The sequence below is a fragment of the Equus caballus genome, chromosome 2 (genome assembly GCF_041296265.1).
Source record: "Equus caballus isolate H_3958 breed thoroughbred chromosome 2, TB-T2T, whole genome shotgun sequence".
Taxonomy (NCBI): Eukaryota; Metazoa; Chordata; class Mammalia; order Perissodactyla; family Equidae; genus Equus; species Equus caballus.
This window is the reverse complement of record NC_091685.1, coordinates 63,366,109-63,386,099: the sequence shown is the minus strand read 5'-3', so window position 1 is coordinate 63,386,099 and position 19,991 is coordinate 63,366,109. Positions and strand designations below refer to the sequence as shown.

Genomic DNA, 19,991 nt, shown 5'->3' with positions numbered 1-19,991 from the left:
GAACCCACAACTAAAATATACAACTATGTACTGGGGGGCTTTGGGGAGAAGGAGGAAAAAAAAAAGAAGACTGGCAACAGTTGTTAGCTTAGACGCCAATATTTAAAAACAAAAAAAAGACGTGAAATGGGGTAATTCTAGAAAAGTTAAATTTTTAAAAAAGATGAATGATAAAGAATTCAGACTGACTCACAACTAAGGTAGAAATATCACCTGATAACAAGAGAACTTACAGACTAATATTTTCACATCAGAGAATTTATGATTTTTAAAACTAATTTTAGGTTTACATATAAAGAAGATACATTACTTTCAAGTATATATTCACCTCGGCTCAACGTAGAGAAGCACTATGTTGATGTTGTCTCAGAAATATAGAATTATTTCATATCGGTTTCTAATGACAAGAGTAGTTCAGGGCAGAATGATCTGAGGCAGGTCTAAGGGACGGAAGACATTTGTAAATTTCCTTTTCAAAACTGGGGAGGGAAGAAGAAGAGAAGCAGAAAAATGGCAGAGGGAGAAATATAAATTAGATCACTCTAGGATTATCTGTTTTATCTTGTAGAATATCCCACTATCAAAACCCAGGAAATATGCAATGAAATGTTTGAACATCAGATTCAAGTTTAGGCTAACGATATTTATATTTAAGAGAACAGAGATCACAACATTTTATGCCAGGGGCGGGCCCCCTGGATGAGAGGGTAAGTTCGCCTGCTGCACTTCGGCGGCCCAGGGTCTCACGGGTTCAGATCCCAGCCATGGACATGGCACCGCTCATCAGGCCACGCTCAGGTGGCGTCCCACACAGCACAACCAGGAGGACCTACAACTAGAATATACAACTATGTAGTGGGGGAGTTTTGGGGAGAAGAAGAAAGAAGACTGGCAACAGATGTTAACTCAGGTGCCAATCTTTAAAAAAAACAAAAATTTCATGTCATTTTTTTCTGTATATCAATTTAAGGTGCTTATTGTTGGTGCTTTAGGAGTCTTCTCCCACGGGAAAAAAAGGTCATGTCAATTATTTGTAACCTTTCTTTCACTTTTATTATCTGTAATCTAATTCTCCTCCTTTAAAATTACTTAAAATCATGAATGGAGAACAAAGTTAATAACATATCTAACTCCTATCAATTTAAGTATAAATTGCATTAACAGTGTAGGCTGATTAGTAAATACGCTTCATGGAAGAACAACAAGAATAAAAGTAAGCCCAGAACAATGATTATAAAACGCTCAAGGGACATCCAAATTAGAGACAGGCTGACTTTGAGACACTGCCCAGGCTAATCCCCTTGTTCCTTTCATTTACAGATGAGAAAACCAAGGCCATAAGAGGTAAAATTCCAGTTACATAGCTCATTGAAAACAGAGGCAAGACTAGAAATCAGGTCTCCTGATTCAAAATTTTGTGGTATTTTAAAAATAACATAATGCATTTTTACTAAGCATTAAAAAAAATCTGTCAATTTAGAAAACAGAAATGATTAAGCTCTAAAGTTTCTTCTTTTAAGTCAATAAGCAAAATACAATTACAGAAATATTTGCAAGTTAGCAATACAAACAAGCTGACTTACTTAACAAAAACCTCAGGGCAATAATAAAAATAATAATATAGTTTACCCTACTTCAGGAAATATGATAAAGTAACAAGCTTGAAAAATATCGATGTCTTATAAATACTAATGTTACTAGTGAATGGTAATTACCAAAATAATAGAACACTGAATCTTCAAAATCTGAATTACTACAAGGTAAAAAACTTGTTTCTCTATCAGGGAAGACTGGTCACAGTGGCCAATAAAATGAGAATAAATTATGAGCAATGTTATAATACCAATGAAATGTCCAAGAAAGAACACAACAGATTTCCTGAGATAGGTGATTATTTAAAAAAATAGTCTGAAGGAAACTATCCTTGAATGCATTTAAATAGATTGAACTACTCTCTCGTATAGGAAGTAATGTTGATAGGCATGGTATTTGACTAACATATATGTGAAACTTTACCTTCTTTTATCTTTAGGGTAACAATATTTTACTTTCTAATTAGAGATCATAGAATAAGAAATAGGCTTATTAACTTATATTAACTCTTTATAAATCAACCAAATAGGAATGTCTACAAAGATGGCTAGTTCTGGGTAGACCTTAATGTTTTCTTTCCTAGGAGATTTCGGATCCTGAGAGAAAATTATAATCCTCTGTCAATTTGACTATTAAAGAAGTACAGGATTAAAATTAAATTAGAAAAAAACCCCAGGAGACCGATTAGTCAGATGGAAGGTAAAGGATTCTTAGTCTTCCTATTTCTTTCCCAAAACTCATATAACTAGACAATAAAGAAGGGGAGAGAAATTATGAAGAAACGTAACATAATTTTTTCATATAAAATAGATAGAAATGATGTAAGAATAATGTATAAAATTATATAGCTACTAGGAAACATAGCTGAGTTAAACATAAACACTTTTTCTTACTTTAATCAGTTGTAAAAAGGCATAAAAGTTTAAAAGAATCATGAGTTCCTTTGCAAATCCTAATTCTATAAAAATGCTATCTTTTATGTGTTTATGTGTGCAAAAAAGGGAAAAATCCTTACTTTACACAGATTAAACAATTGTATAAACAAATATACAAATAATTAAGATAATGTTACAACCTAAAATTTAAAGATTGGCCATGATGAAAACCAACAAGTTACAGTAATCAGCTTTTAAAAAACTTGTTCTTAGTCAGAAAGAATTAGGCACATGGAAGTCCTCAAAGAAAAAAAGTAATAGGGCTTACACTCCTCTTTATATTTTTCTTAGGAATTTCAGTGAAGCCAAGCTAATGTATTACGTAATTCCATACCAAAAGAAAAATATAATGGAGATCCCCAAACTTCTGCTGAAAGTGACCTATAAATTCAACTGTAAAATTTGAGAGCACACTCTGTTATAACATACATTAAAGAGCCAACACAATTTAAGGGCATAGCTACTCTTGAAAAAGAACCACATTTTTAAAAGGTTAATTAGATTACTGACGTAAAGCATGTACCAAATGAATACTGGTCCAATTGCCTATTGTGTTGTTATTCCTAAATACCACTGAAAGCCATAGCCTCAAATTCTAACAGAAACAAAGATTATCAGTAGAGCAATTTATAGGTTATAGAGCACTATAATACTTTATCTAATTTGATCCTCACAACATCCAGTGAGGTAGATTGGGACCAAAAATTGCCTTATCCTCATTTTATACCAAAGTTAAGATTAAGAGAAGTTAAATGACCTGTCCAGTTCACATCATAATTTGGGCCTTTGAATTCCAAGCCCCGTGGAATTTTCATTACACTAGACTATGTAAGTCATCCAAGTATGATAATATGTAAATGTACCTTTGGCATGTCAAAAGCAGTATAAATATCACCATAGTGAAATTTTGGTATATTAATGTTTTCTGAGCTCCAGCCAATAATCCATTTTATCAAAAAAAATTTAAGTAATTCCTTTTATTTCACAGGGATATCGCCTAAACCATAATAGTTACAATTTCAGTTATTTCCAGCTATTATCACAAAGAAACTAATGAGGTAGGTTAGAATGTAGTAAATTTTTCTAATTTGAAGAGATTCTTAGAATTTTATAAATCTATTCTAAGAAGCAGAAAATCATTACTAACAAAGGTTTGCTTGACTATTCATTCATCCAACCAGTACACAAAGATCTAACTTCACATAAAACCAAAAGCCTAAATACTTACTTCTAAGTATCACTTTCACCTTTCAAAATTAATATAAAGTGTTGGTACAAGTTTGTAAATATATATTTCTTTAATTAAAATAGTAATATGGACTGTTACTCTAAGAGAAATAAATTTCATTTGGTACAATTTACGTATTTCTTATACTTGCCACGTTATTTTGGTAAAGCAAAGACTTCATTTCACTTCATTTAAATTTAGATCCTTCAAATTTCTTTGAAGTGAGACTGCTAGGAGAAAAGTGAGTTGCATGACATGGGTTGTTCATTCATTTAAATATTTGTTGAAAAATTTACTATGTACTAAGCCCTGTGCTAGATGTTGAGTGAGTTATTAATCACTTGTTCTCTGAAACTCATTAGTGTTTTGAGCTTAATATTGTCTTGGAGCTTTTCCTTTAATTACTGAATAAATTAAATACAATATTGCTGAAATCAAAGTACTTTTCAAAAACCTTTTGATTATATGTCAAAATTTTAGAACTATTACTTTCTCACCTGTCAACTGAACAAATTAAACACTAAACATTATCATATGCTAATCACAACACAAATTAAAGTTAAGCAGATGGTAAGAAAGCTGTCCAGACTTGCTCAAGTTGGTGTAAGTTAGCTGAGTCTTGAAACTGCTGTTTTGCTATAGGTTTTTCAACTGTCTCTTAAAAAAAATTCTTAATCTGGAGTACTAGTTTGATAAATAACACAGCTCAAACTAAGTACTGTTATTCAAAACAATGAATTAACAATATTAAGTAAATTTTGTGGAGCAAAATTAAGGTACTGAAAGCATTTACACATATACCAGCAGTTACTTTAATAGAGAAGATGCAAATGAATATATAAAAATCAGGAAGCACAAAGATTTTCATAGCGATGTTCACTTAACTATCTATACTTGGCGCACTTGTACAAGAAAACCAATTAACATTTTGGCAATTGATAATATAATGCAGATGGAGATAGATGACAACATCTTTGAGCTCAAACTGGTACCTTCTGTCTTAACTTCTTATTTTTGTTTCTGAATGTTTGTTTGGGTCCTCTCAGGAGAGATTCTCAGACAAAAGCCTCATGAATTACTGATTTATTTATAAATGAGTTGTTATAAGTTTGGCCTTCAGAGAAAAGTTTACTAATTGTCAGTTAGGAGGGAATTCAGACTCTGCCTGTCTTGAGCACCAGCTCCAGTTCCAAGGAGAAAGACAATGAAGACAGAGAAAAAAGAAAAACATTTTGGGCCAAATGTTCAAATATATCTCATGAAAAATTAATAACAACAAATATTAAGATATATGTACTTTGAAAGGAGCAACATGATTACAAACAAATTATTATCAGAAAACTGACTTTTGTGCCTGATAAAAGCTTCTTTTTCAGCACAATTTCTTTGCCTTTCTGTTTTAAAGAAAGAGAGAAAAGTACACATGAATTAAACACATGCCAAGGAATGTACTCTAGTAGCCCTCAAACAAATCTCTTAAATCCTCAATAATCTTAAACCCTTATATTTCACAATGCTTTATAGTTTTCAAAGAGCTTTCATATGATTTTTCATTTGATCCCTATTTGACAACTTTGTGAGGTAGGTATTTATCTTCTATCTTCATTTACAAACAAGGGAACTGAGGCTCAGAGAAGTTGACTTGTTAAAGGTCAAAAACTAGCATATGACAAAATCAGGCCTCTCTAGAGTCTAGAATATTTTTCAAAGTGTGATTCTTTGATTACCTGCATAAGAATCACCTGCTATATTTTTATAACTACAGATTTTAAAGTCCTACGACCTTTGACTTACTGAATAAGAATCTTTAGGAGCAGGGCCCAGAATTCCACATCTTATAATGGTCAATAAAGTGGAGAACAATTGTGTATCAGGTAATGATAGAAAAGCATGTCACTGAGTCCAGCTAGATTTTCACATGATATAATGTTACGCCAACAGATCATCATCAGGGGCAAGTCAGTTGAAACCAGCCTGCAGTCTGGCTGCAGGTTAGGTCACCTGGAAAACTTTTTAAAAAAACTACCAATTCTCATCTGAAAGAGAGGAAGATGTCGGGTATCAGAGGTTCCCCAAGTGATTCTTATCTGTAGTCATGGTTGAGGACCGCTTGTTTAAATATGCTTTTCTATAGAACACATCCAGCATTTTCAAGAATTTTTCTTTCCCTTCTGATCAATTTCATGCCTAATAAAGTTCACAGTTTTTATTGTAAACTATTTAAACATCACAAGACAAAAAACGTCAAACATTTTTGAGTTGATATTTTCAAGATCAAAAGATACTTCACAGCAAGACTAATCATGCTTCATTTAGCTACAGAGATTTTCAAATACCCCAAATTAGTCACCACTTTGGACTAGGTTATATATATTTCAGCTGTAAACAAGAATAATCCAGAATCTGAAAATAAGGGTATGGGGCAAAAGCTGTAGCCTGTTAGCTACTGGGCAGTGCAAGTGCAGACAATCAACTCACTGATCGGAGGGGCCTGGATACCAAGATCTGATGGCTTTGGCAAGATCACATCTCACTGTAGAAAAATACAACAATTAATACAGAGAAAACACTTTGCCATTTTGTACCTGTGTTACCACAAAAAACCTTATAATGTGTGATGCTTAGCTTATTACATGCTTCCACAGAACAGCTCTGAACATAAAGTTCTCTATGAATCACTACTACTACGTGGGAAAAAATGGCTACAAATTAAAAATTTTCCACCATGCAAATGGATAAGTTATAAAAATACAGCCATTAAAAGTAATATTTACAAAAGTAATAAAAACAGCACAAATTATAGGGGAAAAATGCCCATTGCTAATCCTAATCCTGTATCTCTCTGGATGAAGATTATTTTGATAGAATTTTGGAAGAGCCTTCAACAGACTAATCAGATTCCTTTGTTGATCTTATATTCTATTAGCTAAAATACCCTTGCTGATTTATCAAATTCTCCTACAGTTTAAAAACAGTTTTATTTTCACTTAGTGGAAAGAAAACTACAAAGTCCTACTATTCATCTGAGAAATAAACCTTGCATAGAAAATTTCTTTAATTCTGAAATTTTGGCTTATTAACAGAACTATCAGAATGTTGCCTCACAACTAGGTGATATTATACGAAAGTTCACTACAAAGCAGTCACCACACTTTTAGGATTTTTCTAAGTATAAAATATGTGGGTTTATAAAAATGCTTACCAAATAACTATCTCCTCATAGCCTAGAAATAAGAATTATTTATGTGGTAATATAATTCTTAGCATTTTGGATGCCTTGATGTTCCAAATTTGATGCAATATAAAAAGCAAACATTTACTTTTCCAGTGGACACAATCTGCACTGACTGAAAGCTAACAGTGAGTTACAGCAATCAGTCATGCAAAGGCAAAGAATAAAATCTGCTTTTTAAACAGTACAAGTTCTCCACTTTCAACAGGACAATTTAAGCACTGGTTCCATCTTCTTCAATAACCCGATTCATGCTGGTGCCATGTGTGATGTGAGTCATAGGATTATTACTGAGATCTCTGATGCTGCTATGTCGTGACTGTTCATTGAGCCGATGAGAACTACTGTGCCTGGAGTGATCCGTTAGTCGTGACATGCTGCCATGAGGTAGTCTCTCTTCCATTCCTCTGTAACTGCAGGGAGTATACCTAACACAGGAGAATTTATTTTGAAGCAGGTAACAGAACATACTAGAAAATAACACTAAAAATTTTCATGAAAATGCTGCATTAAATTAAATGATTAGGAAACCAACAAGTGAAAAAGTAACAACCAACTTTTGATGATTTACATTTTAAATATTTAAAAAATTTCTCATCTGAGTAAAAGAGCAGTTAATTCTTATTTACTAAAAGACATTTCACATTCAGGATATAAACAGTTTTAAATTTGATTCTCATGTTTTGGTAAAATAATTATGTTTGCAAATAAATTATTTCAGAATGAGCTTGTTATTCTAGTTAATAATTATTATTTGGCATAATGATTATTGCCCTAAACTGAGTGAAAGATTTTTCCAAATATGATTTGACAGCTAATTTTGAGATCTTTCACCTCTCAATGACTTCATAAGCATCTATTTCAAATAAATATGACAAGTGAAAAACAGCAAAATATGATGCAGTGTTCTAGAAATGATATCACAGTAAATAAAAAATAAGAACAAATCATTATTTAAAATTATGAATTGGATATTTTCTAAAATGAAACAAATCTTTGAGTTACAAATAAGACTCAAAGAATATATTTTTCATAAAAAAATTACCATATTAAGTTCTTATGTATAATTATTTAAGTGAAATATATGGCTATCCACAAAATTCTAGAATATGAGCAACACACCCATGGATAATTAGGAATCAACTACATAGAAAAATAAATTTAATTTTAGTGTTTAATCTCAATTGTATATATGGGAATTACCAAGTTTATTTATCTTCTTGGAGTCATTTAAACCACTGTGACCATCTACTCTAATACAGGATATGAAAATGTACATTGATTTTTACATAAGCTTAGGCAAAATAATTAGGATGGTTAATTTGCAGAAAAGATAATATGGTGCATTCCAAAGTTAAAATGAAGGAAACTTAAAGATGGTTTACTCTTTTTGATTCTCTTTACTATTTGCTACCATTAATGTAAATAATCAAATTTATTGAAGTTTCACTAGTATCTCATTATTCATTCCCTAGCTTTCCCTTGTTGTGTCACCTACTTACCATCCTAATCACTCATTCTCAAACCTCTACCTACCACCTATCCACTTCCTTTTCCACTCATCCTCTCATCTAACTACCAATTACTTACTCTTTGAAGTTGACGTCCAGGTGTAGGGGTATTTACCTAAGTCTATTTTATTTTACATAGCACTGAGATCAATAATTATCCATCAAGGAGTCTGGACTAGAGTGAGTATTGAGAACAAGTGTGTGTGCGTGTGCATGTGTGTGTGATCTCATAGCCAAGATACCACAAGATAATGAGAAAATGATGGCCAAAAGATAGTGTTAATATGTAAAGAATTAAAAACTGACTAATGCGAAAAGAAATTCCTATGAGATGGCTTTTGGAATATGAAAATCCTTATTTAGACTTTTAGGTTCAGAGTGGTTTTGGAATCTTTCAAATCTGCTCTGAAGTTCTGGGCATGGCAGAGAGTTTTACAGTATGAGTATTCATGCAGCACATTATAGAACACTCTTAGTAGCCTGCCATTATAGTTCTGAACTCTGAATTTCTGGAAAATGCCCACCTTATTTCTAGAATCATTAGTTATTTGATAGATTTATTTGCCTCCTAATATATACATACGCCTAGCATTGTGCTAGACACTGTGGGGGAATAAAGAGGTGTCTGCACCTAGTTCTCATTCTCCAAAAGCTGCAAACTTAAGCTGAGGGAAGGCAACTGTACTGAAAATAGGTCATACCAAAAGAATCATTAAAAAGCAATTAATTAACCACCTTGGATATGGGAATTAAGCAGGCCTTAGAGGATGCATATGATTTTGACTAAGCAGAGAGGTAGGAAAGGCATTACAGGAAGTCATAATCTAACTTCTGGTTTCCACGATACTCTACTCTAATTGATTCCCTCATATGTCTAGAAGTACCTTCTCTGAACTGTATGCTGGCTATTCTTCCTGTATTATTATTACTGTAAGTATGGACCAAGGTTTTGTTCTTGGTCTGTTCTTTTTTATTATAATTCAAGGGTTTCTATTTCACAATTTTAATTACCAACTACCCTATACTAATGATTATAAACTTTCCAAGCTCCAGTTCTATTCAGAGTACAGAGGCTGAAATTCCCTATATTTAATGGCCTTCAGAAATTCTCTACTCAGTATGAATTTATCTTTTTATTACCATTCATTCATCCTATTTATCTCCTCTAAGATATTTTCACAGGCCCATCTTTCCCTTGTCTGAAGTTCTATAGCATCGATCATCTCTAACACCCACTGTTTTAATAATATGCTGGTTTGCACTACTATATATTGGTTCTTATGTATATGTCCTATCTTCCTTATAAGGTTATATGCTCCTAGAATGCAGAAATTATACTTGACCTTTCTTTATATCTCTTTATACAGAGATTGCCACATGCATAGGAGTTGTACTATAAATTCCTTCCTCATTCCTTATTGAAAAAGATGAAGCTAAAAATGTCAAATGTCAAATAATGCTGACAGTTAGTTCATGGAGGATGGTGTTGACAAAATGTATTCTAAAAGACTGATCTCCACCCCTTATCAATGTCTTAAATTAGGACCCCTAAATTACTGTAGAAACTCCCAAACTGGGCTATTTACAACCTCCTCCTCTCCCCTGCTGTTGCTAAAGTGATCTTTCTGAAATACAAATATGATTTTATCACCCCATGTTCAAAGTCCTTTAAAGTTTTTCACCACTGTCAGGGAAAAAGTCCAAACTTCTCAGCATGTTTCATCTCCTATAACTGCCCAAACATTACATACTATGCTCTGGCCATACTCCAGTACCTAACTGCCTGCTTGTCTTCTTTGCCTTTGCATATACGTACTGTTTCCTTGTCTTTAATTTCCAACTGCCTGCTCTGAATTCTATTAAAAGAAGAAGCGCTATCCTGTCTGACTTTCCATGATGAGTTAGATGGTTTTCTTCTCTGGATCCCAAAGTACCTATGATTTTATTATATCCATTAAAGTGTATTATAACTGATTGTTTACTCTTCTGTCTTCCCTCTCTGCATCCCTAGCACTTAGAAAAATGCTTCCTATATAAGAGTACTCAATGGAAGGAAAAAAGTAGGAAAGAGAAAGGATCTTTAAATGTGGTTAAAAACAGGTTATTGGTTATGTTAGAAAGTATAGTTTAGGTGGGTAAGAAGGAAAAAAGACTAGATATACAAGAAATTAAAGACAGAATAGGTAGAAAGGAAATATTTAAAATATTCATTTCAAAAATCTGGCAAGGAGGGGCCGGCCTGTGGCGTAGTGGTTAAGTTCGCACACTCTGCTTCGGCAACCCAGGGTTCACCAGTTCAGATCCCAGGCATGGACCTACGCACCGCTTGTCAAGCTATGCTGTGGCAGGCATCCCACATATAAAGTAGAAGAAAATGGGCACAGGTGTTATCTCAGGGCCAATCTTCCTCAGTAAAAAAGAGGAGGATTGGTGGCAGACGTTAGCTCAGGGCTAATCTCCCTAAAAAAACAAAAAAAATCTAGCAAGGTAAAGAAAAAGAAATGGATAAAGAAAATATATCATAGTCAAAGAAAGACTGCTGCTTTTTAAAACACACAGTAGTTAATCAAGTTAGAAGGCAAAAGAAAGCAAGCTGAGAGGAAAAACTAGAAGGTCTAAAAAGAGAGTGAGTATAGAAATCATGTAACACTAGGACAGAGAAAACTGGGAGAAAGGCTGGGATGAGACTGGAAGAATACAAGACAGTTGTAGAAACAGAGATATTTTTAAATGAACATCAAAGCTTTCCATTTTAAGCATAAGAATTTTCATTCTTTTGGTTTCCCAAAGTAGAAATCTTAAAAAAAAATTTTTTTTGACACATTCCTTCTCTCCAGCTATGAATAAATCACCAACTCCTATCATTTCTTCTTTCTAAATATCTTTCAGATCAGCTCTTCCTCTCTTCCTATTGCCACTACTCTCCAATAAGCCTTCATCTCTCAACTGAATTATTGCAAAGCGCCTAAGAAGCTTCTAATTCTAGGGTCTCCATCGTGAAATTTAACAAGAAAACCCATTTGGCCTCTCAAGCATTCTCTCTGTGAAGCTTTCTATGACCTCCCCCGGCCCCCGCCCCAGGATTAATCACTCCCTCCTACAGGCTACTACTGCACCTGCTGAACAGGGGTTGGCAAATGACGGCTGCTGGCCAAATCTGGCTCCTTCCTATCTTTGTAAATAAAGTTTTCCTGGAACATAGCCGTTCTCATTTTGACTACATATTGTCTATTACTGCTTTCATGCTATAAGAGCAGAAGTGAATAGTTGCAACAGAGACCATATGACCTACAAAGCCTAAAATATTTACTATGTGGCTCTTTATAGAGAAAGTTTGTCAACCTCTTGACTATACCATCACACTTACATTTTACTTTAATTGTTCACTTACAATATTTTTTTTTTTAAAGATTGGCACCTGGGCTAACAACTGTTGCCAATTTTTTTTTTCTGCTTTATTTTCCCAACCGCCCCCCCCCCTCCGCCCCCCGTACACAGTTGTATATCTTGGTTGCACGTCCTTCTAGTTGTGGGATGTGGGACGCCGCCTCAACGTGGCCTGACGAGTGGTGCCATGTCCTCGCCCAGGATCCGAACCCTGGGCTGCCGCAGTGGAGTGCACAAACTTAACCACTCAGCCACGGAGGCGGCCCCCCACTTACAATATTAATAGAAGTTGCTATCAGGTACTTACTGAGATGGACACTGTTCCAAGCAATTACATTATCTCATTTATGTTTTACAACATTCCTAAGGGGGCCGATATTATTACTATTTCCATTTTACAGAAGAGGAAACGGAGGCTTATCATTCCAGACCCCATGTTTTTAACCACAGTACTAATATTGACTACACTATCTTTCTCAACAGACTGCGAGTTTATTAAGAACAAAGGTCATGCCTAAATTATCTTTGTATTCTCAGAGTCTAGACACAGTAGGTATTCCACAATTGTTTGCTAAATTAATCTCACTAGAATAACCACTTTCACCCTGCCTTCTCCCAGCTCAATACCCTTCAATGACTCCATATTGCTTACTGTATCAAGTCTGAACTCTAAACTGCTCTGACTGGCTTTAAGTCTTACCATAATTTGGGACAACTGTACCTAGAAAAGTTCTAAAAGCTTAATATATTCAACTTCTGTTTCAGAATTGGCTACTGTTCCTTCTTAAGCTGTGTGTCTCTAATTCAGCATATAAAATAAACTACGCTATCAATAAAACTCACCTGCCATCCCGGGATCTGTGGAGGCTGCCGTGGTAGCTGCTCACTTTGCTGTGGACACTCCCTGCTTTGCTTCTCTGGTCATCCACCATAGCCAGCTGAGTTGAAGAAGCATGTGTGGATGTTCCTTGAGTGGAAGTTCCTCTCGATTTTCTTATAATAGGAGTATTTGGATCCCTCAGGAGGGACTGAGCAAAATCAGGTTCCTGGAGTACCTGTCGGCTCTCATTCACTATCCTAGACAACAAAATACTAAATTTAAGATACAGACTAACATCCTTATAGACCAATAAACAATACTTTTGTGACACACTGATGTTATTCTTGAAATTAACTGCTCTCTAAGTAATGTCTTTAGGACAGATATAAGGTAACATTGTTGACAAAGGAAAGAATATAACAAAAATGCATGTCAATCTGTCAACCTAAAGTGAAATGACGGAAAGAGGACTACGTTAGACTAGGAAATCAGGATTTTAGTTCCAACTCTATCAATAAATCTGTGATCTGAGGCAAGTCACTATCCCCTTTCCTTTATTTTCCTCATCTATAAAATGAAAGTATACAATTTCATCATTTCTAAAAAGTCTCTTTCAGCTAAAGAAACGTATGATTCTCAAGGACTTTGAAATATTACAAAGATATTACTACAAAGTAGAGAGGTTGTTTTCTTGCATGGTTTATAGAAGTAGCAGAGGCCTCGTCATAGGACAGATAGCACATTTTTTAACTTGTTAGAGCAGTTGTTGTAGGGCTACAAGTTGATTTTATGGCAGAAGCAGTTGTCTAGTGCTGGAATAAACATGAGTGGTCATAGTTAGAACAAAATATATGAAAAATTAATTTAAGCAAAATACAATTAAGTCTCAGACATATTAAAGTCTCAGACATAAGGGAAAAAACTTAAGGGGATAAATTATTGTCAAAAGCAAAAGTTTTTAACTGCTACAAAAGGGTTAAAAGCAGATATTTATGATGATGAATAAAGCAGTAATTAAATTAACAAAAGAGCCACTTAAATTAGTTGCAAAGATCAGTGTCTCAGTTTATGTAAATAAGTGACTGACTACGAGAATCTGAGTTAAAGTTAAAATTAGATAAACAATTTCATTAAAAAAATAAAACTCCAACATGTAAAGGCTGGATTATACAGTGAGAAAGTGCATATATTCTAAGTTTTCAAATTACAAAAGGATTGTTGTTATTGCTCTTGTTTTTAGTGCTGGGGTAGAAGCGTTGAAGGAAGACTAATATTTGTTGAGTATTTGCCTTGTGTCAGGTATTTTACATACATTCTCCTTTGATCCTTCTTAATAATGTTTTTATTATGAAGATTACTGTCCTGAGAGGATTTTTCTAAGAGGAGATTAGATATCCATTTTTAAGAACAAATACTGTCATCCCCATTTTATAGATGAAGAAACTGAGGTTCTGAGGGATTAAAGAACTTGCCAAAAGTCACACAACAAAACCAACAGTTGGGGATCAAACTTAAGTTTAAATGGCTTAGAAGCCAATCATAAAGTAATAATAAAACATAATGTTTATGGATATCCTGAAAACAAAGTGTCAAAAACTACACAGAAGAACAAGTCAAAAATAGTTTTAAAAAAACAATGTTTGTTCCTCTGTCATCAATGGCCCTATTCATATATATGTACATCCCAAATCAATCTTGATCATTAACTTTATTTTCTAAACTTATTTTTAAAACTGGGTTCAAACTGACTTCTGGTCATTCCAAAAATTTAATCCACCTTCAAATTGTGAAGGTTTGTCACCTCGTTTTATAGATAAAAAACAGAGGTCCAGAGAAATTAAGTGATGTGACCCAGATAATTCCAAAAGAAGATTTCTAAAAATATTTCAATGTGTCAGAATTATTAGCATAAGCAGTCTTAGATGTGGTTTCACTTAGTGGGAGAACACTAATTTGACTAGCACAATTTTAGAAACCAGTCTCTTTATAGCACAGTGTAACAGAGGGGTTAAGAGCAAAGACTAGAGTCTAGAGTCAGATTGCTTGGGTTTGAATCTCAATTGTAGCATTCACTAGCTATGAAACCTTGGTTCCATGCCTGTTTCCTTATGTGTAAAATGATGATCTCCTGTACAAGGTTGTCTAGAGATTAAATGATTTAATAATATGTAAGATGCTTAGAACAGTGCTTGGAGTATTAAATGTGCTCAATTAATTGGTAACCATCATTAACATTACTTTGTAGACACTTCTCAAAGGCTAAATCAGACAAATGCTAGAAATAGCTATAGTATGCTCACACTCTTGAGCTCCAGAATAAGGAGCTGCTACTCTAGCCCAGAGGACAGTCCTGGCTTGGAGGATCACAGCGACTCTGTTGGGTGGGGATCCATGGCTGCAGAAAATCAAATAGAAGATTCCTTGGGAATTCTAACCAGTTTCAAAAGGATTCCGGCCCAACCAGGATCCCCAAAATAACTAGGAAGATACCCCAAAAGGGTGGTTTGGTTAAGCTCTATCTGGAATTTCTAATACCACCCTATCACGGCATTGTTTGTGTACGGTCCAGAGGTGAGCAGGAATGTCTAATTCAAGCCCTTTCCTCAGCATTATGTTTTACTGTGATTAAAACATATTAAAAGATTTCAAAGAACACACAGATAAATCACAGTAAATCCCACAAGGAAGGATACTCCACAAAAGCAGGGACTTGGCCTGTCTTGTCTGCTACTGAATCCCTGGCATCCCAAAATAGTTCACAGCACACAGCAAGCATTCAGTAAAGACTTTCTTGAAGGAGGAATAAATGCCTAGGAAACACATTTTTGTTGTTGTTCTTGAATGAGTCTTTCCTTCTCTGCCGTATGAAACTGTATTTAAAGGAGAAATGCATTATCTGATATCGGTAGTAGCAGTCTCAGATATGGTAACAAGAAATGTATATTTTAAAATTGAGATTATTTTATCTCAATCTAATCTGTGTGACAGAAACTGCTAACTATTGGTATTTTAGAAAATACAGATTTTGTTAATGAGGCAATTTAAGTTGTATAAGAAAAGTACACTAACCCATATAAGGCACAAAATCTTAAATATAATCTTGAGTTTTACAGACCATCCCCCAAAGCCCATTTTCCATGGACCCTAGGTTAAGCAAAATCATAAGAATATAGACTTGACTAAGTTAGAATTTGTGATAATTCAGACATAGTATACATAAGACTTATACTAAGTAAAAAGTTTGAAATCATTTGTTCCTTTGCAAATATTGCAGGGTCTTGTTTTGTTTTACTAAATAAGGGTTCAAAAAATTAAAGATTCCTTAAATATGCCCTCACAAGTTTGCTTTGTCACATCTTATACTTTACCATGATACTCTAATATGCCATGTGGCCAACTATGAAATAAAATAATTTCTTTAACATATTTAATTTTACCTACTAATATCATTTTTCTATTTTGGCTTTAACGTGCACTACATCAGAATGGAATAACATGCCATCTTTTTGAATCATTTATGGTATACTTGGAAGAACAATGGATAATTGGAAATGGAAGTCTAATCTAATACCTGTGTGACTTTGGCCAAGGCAGTTAATCTCTCTTTGTCTGAGTTTCTCCCCTGTAACACAGAGATGATAATACATACCAACCCTCAAAGGAGTATCAAGAGGTTCAAATAAGAATATATATAAAAGCATTAATTTGTTTTTAATTTTAAGAAAATCATAATTTGGATGATTTAAAACACAGACTGGCCTTCCCTCAAATATTCTGAATTAGTAAGGAATAGACCTTAAGCCTGGTTCTACTTGGCTATCTTCTCAAATAAGTTTTTAGCTTTTATACTGTGCCAATCATAACTGATAGCAGCTGAGGTTACAATCTGAGCTGAGGTTGGAATACTTCCTCCAAATTGTCTTAACATAAGCCACACAAAAAATTTATGTGAATGTGAGGTTTGTGAACATAGTGATAATTTAATTCAACTTACTCTTTTTTCCTACGACCATGAAAAAAACTGGCCCATTCAAAGCATGTCTTTTTACTTCCAACCCAAAAAATGGAGGGAATACCAACTATGAGAGCCATCAGGTATTTCATCAGAAAAAGAATCAGGTCTGGACGACTCATTTGAGTAACCTACAAGAAGGAAAGAAAAATATCTTAAATATATAAAGAGAACTTTCTATTAAAGCCCATTATAAACTCTTTTCAAAAAATAAACAACAGTAAAATAATGCTACAAATTTCATGTTTTCACTTATACACTTCTATAGTTAATTTTCTTGTTATACGGAGAGAGACACTCCTGAAAATTTTACAATAAATTTATATTCTATATGTTGAGTCCTATATTTTTCTTATTAGCTCATACACTTCTAAAGAAAAAGATTATTAACATAGAAAATAAAGCACGAATAGGAATAGAGGCTCAAATAATACCTATATTCTTGGCCAATTTTGCTAGTTCTATCACTGACATTGACAATATAAAATTAGGGAAGTATTAATCTTTTCTTCTCATTTTATTAATTTCTGTTCTTATCTGTAATATGTCCTTTCTTCTACCTCATGTTTACTCTGCTGACTTTTTTCAAGCTTTCTCTTTAACCTGTGAGTTATTTATAAGTGTATTTTCTAGTTTTTAGTCAGATGAGTTTTTTAAAAATTTCTTTTTATTGCTGGTTTCAAGTTTAATTATTGCAGTCAGAGAATATGGTCTATATGATTCTTAAATTTTACAAACTTCTTTTGTGATTTAGGACAAAGTCAATTTTTGGAAGCATTCCTTGCATGCTCAAAAATAATGCATTTTCTCTATTTGTTGGGTACAAAATTTTCTGTATGTATTAGATCAACTTTATTAGTTGTTCAAATCTATATTCTTGACTAATTTTCTGTTTACTTATCCATTTTAATAGAGGTATGCTAAAATCTCTTACATAACTGTGGACTCATCAGTTTTCCTTCTAATCCTGTCAGTTTTCACTTTCAAGCCGATGAAAGCTGTTACGTAAATTCAATAATGCTCTAGCTGCTCATTTTACTTTATTACAGTCATATGTTTAATGATGGGGATATGTTATGAGAAATGCTGTCGTTAGGTGATTTCGTTGTTGTGCGAACATCATAGAGTGTACTTTCACAAACCTAGATGGTATAGCCAACTACACACCTAGGCTCTATGGTAGTAATCTTCTGGGACCACACTGTATTATATGCTGTCCGTCGTTGACTGAAATGTCATTATGCAGCATATGACTGTAATGCTCTTCACCTTAAACTGTATTTTATCTGACGTTAATATTGTCACATCAGTTTTTCACCTCATCACACCAGCATATTTTCCAGGTACATCCTTTCCTATTTACCAATGTATTTCTTTCAAGTCTGTGTGTCTGGGTTATACTACTTCTTTTAGGCAGTTTACTCTCATGAAAATGTAAACTCCATGAAGAGTTTTTTTCTGCCACTATTTTATCCCCAGAGCCTAGATCAGTCCCTGGCACATAGCAGGTGTTCAATAAATACATATAAACATTTAAAAGATATACTCATACTTGGTTTTATTACCAAAAGAATGACAGTTAAAATTATTCAGCGTTTGAACAAGACAACGTTCCTAGCACACTTCAGCTACCTATATTCCTTATTTTCCAGAGATTCAGAACAACCTTAATAAAAATAATTATCTTTGTTAGTATCATTGTTAATTAACTTTGCCAAAAAGTACACCCTACTCCCACCTTTGGGTTCCCTTTTCTTCTTCTTTTTTTTTTTGAGGAAAACTAGCCCTGAGCTAACATCTGCCGCCAATCCTCCTCTTTTTGCTGAGGAAGAGACTGGCCCTGAGCTAACATCTGTGCCCATCTGCCTCTACTTTATATGTGGGAAGGCTTCCACAGCATGGCTTTGCAAGCAGTGGGTAGGTCCACACTTGGGATCTGAACTGGCGAACCCCAGGCTGCTGATGTGGAACGGGTGAACTTGTCTGCTGTGCCACTGGGCTGGCTGCCCCTTTTCTTCTTGCTAAAGGATGCCTTTCACAAATTCCTACAGAGGTATTTCAGAGACAAATTATTTTAGATTTTGCCTGAAAATGTCTTCATTTTGCCCTCAATCTTTTTTTAGAGTGGTGCCTGAGCTAACATCTGTTGCCAATCTTCTTTTTTTCTTCTTCTTCTTGTCCCCAAAGCCCCCCAGTATACAGCTGTATATTCTAGTTGTGAACACCTCTGGTTGTGCTATGTGGGACGTCACCTCAGCATGGCCTGAGGAGCGGTGCCATGTCTGCACCTAGGATTTGAACCAGCGAAACCCTGGGCCACCAAAGGAGAGCATGCGAACTTACCACTTGGTCACAGGGCCGGCCCTCATTCTGCCCTCAATCTTGAATGGTGTTTGAGACGGGTATTTATCATTTCTCAGCATTTTAAAGACATTAGTTCACAGTCTTCTAGCTTCTATCATTACTGTCAAGAAGTCTGTCTAGTTGATATTCTTTTGGAGATTTTTCTCTCTGGTTGCTTTTAAGTTTCTCTTTATCCTTTTGTTTTATAATTGCACTAAATGTTTCTTATTGTGACTGGTTTTTATTTATCTGCTTAGTATGGAGAGTGTACTTTTAATCTGAGGCCTCAAATTTTTCATTTCTGGAAAATTCTCAGACATCAGTTCTTTAGTTATTGCTTCTTAGTCATTTTTACGGCCTCTTGTTCTAAAACTCCTGTTAGATGTATACTGAAGTGCCTCAACCTATTTTTTATGTCTCTTAGCTGCATAATTATATAATTTTGAGTATTTTGTCTCTATATTCTGCATTGTGGATGAACTCTTCAGAATAGTTTTCCATTTCACTAATTCCCTCTTCAACCGTATCTATCTTAGAGTTCACTCTATCTACTATTCAATTTCCATAACTTCATTTCAAGATACCTACTTGGTTCTTATACTTGTCTATTCTTATTTCACTTCTGCTAACTTATCCCAATTTCTCATTCTTTTAAAAGGAGTTTATTATCTTTTGGAGAATCCTAAATATACCTATTCTTAAATAAGTCTTTAAAAAAATTAGTTTACTACTTTTATTTCATCTGGGAGTGAATTCACTTCTGATTGTTGATTTTGTTAGATGCCTTTCTAGGTTTAGCTTTTTTCTTTTTAAAATTGTGCTATGGAATTTTAGTTTGCAGATCTTGAGTGAGGGAGTTCTCTCTCTCTCCTGCTCTCCCTTGCTGTCTCTTCTTCCTTCCCTCCATTTACCTCACCCTGTCTCACCAGT

The 19,991-nt window shown here is 34.3% G+C and overlaps 1 protein-coding gene across 4 annotated transcripts in view; it reads right to left on the bottom strand.

Moving 5' to 3' along the window:
• Positions 1–3,490: 3,490 nt before the first annotated feature.
• Positions 3,491–19,991, bottom strand: part of FZD3 (frizzled class receptor 3) — an 86,725-nt gene continuing 70,224 nt past the window's right edge. For 2 of the 4 annotated variants that reach the window (XM_023636219.2, XM_023636220.2), the window contains exons 5-7: positions 16,701–16,849; positions 12,730–12,963; positions 3,491–7,416 (exon numbers count right to left, since the gene is read on the bottom strand). In XM_023636219.2, the coding sequence (XP_023491987.1) occupies positions 7,203–7,416; positions 12,730–12,963; positions 16,701–16,849 (597 nt within the window). In that variant the 3' untranslated portion in view covers positions 3,491–7,202. The remainder of the gene's footprint in view (positions 7,417–12,729; positions 12,964–16,700; positions 16,850–19,991) is intronic. The other 2 variants (XR_002806402.2, XR_011436659.1) reach the window with 2 other exon arrangements.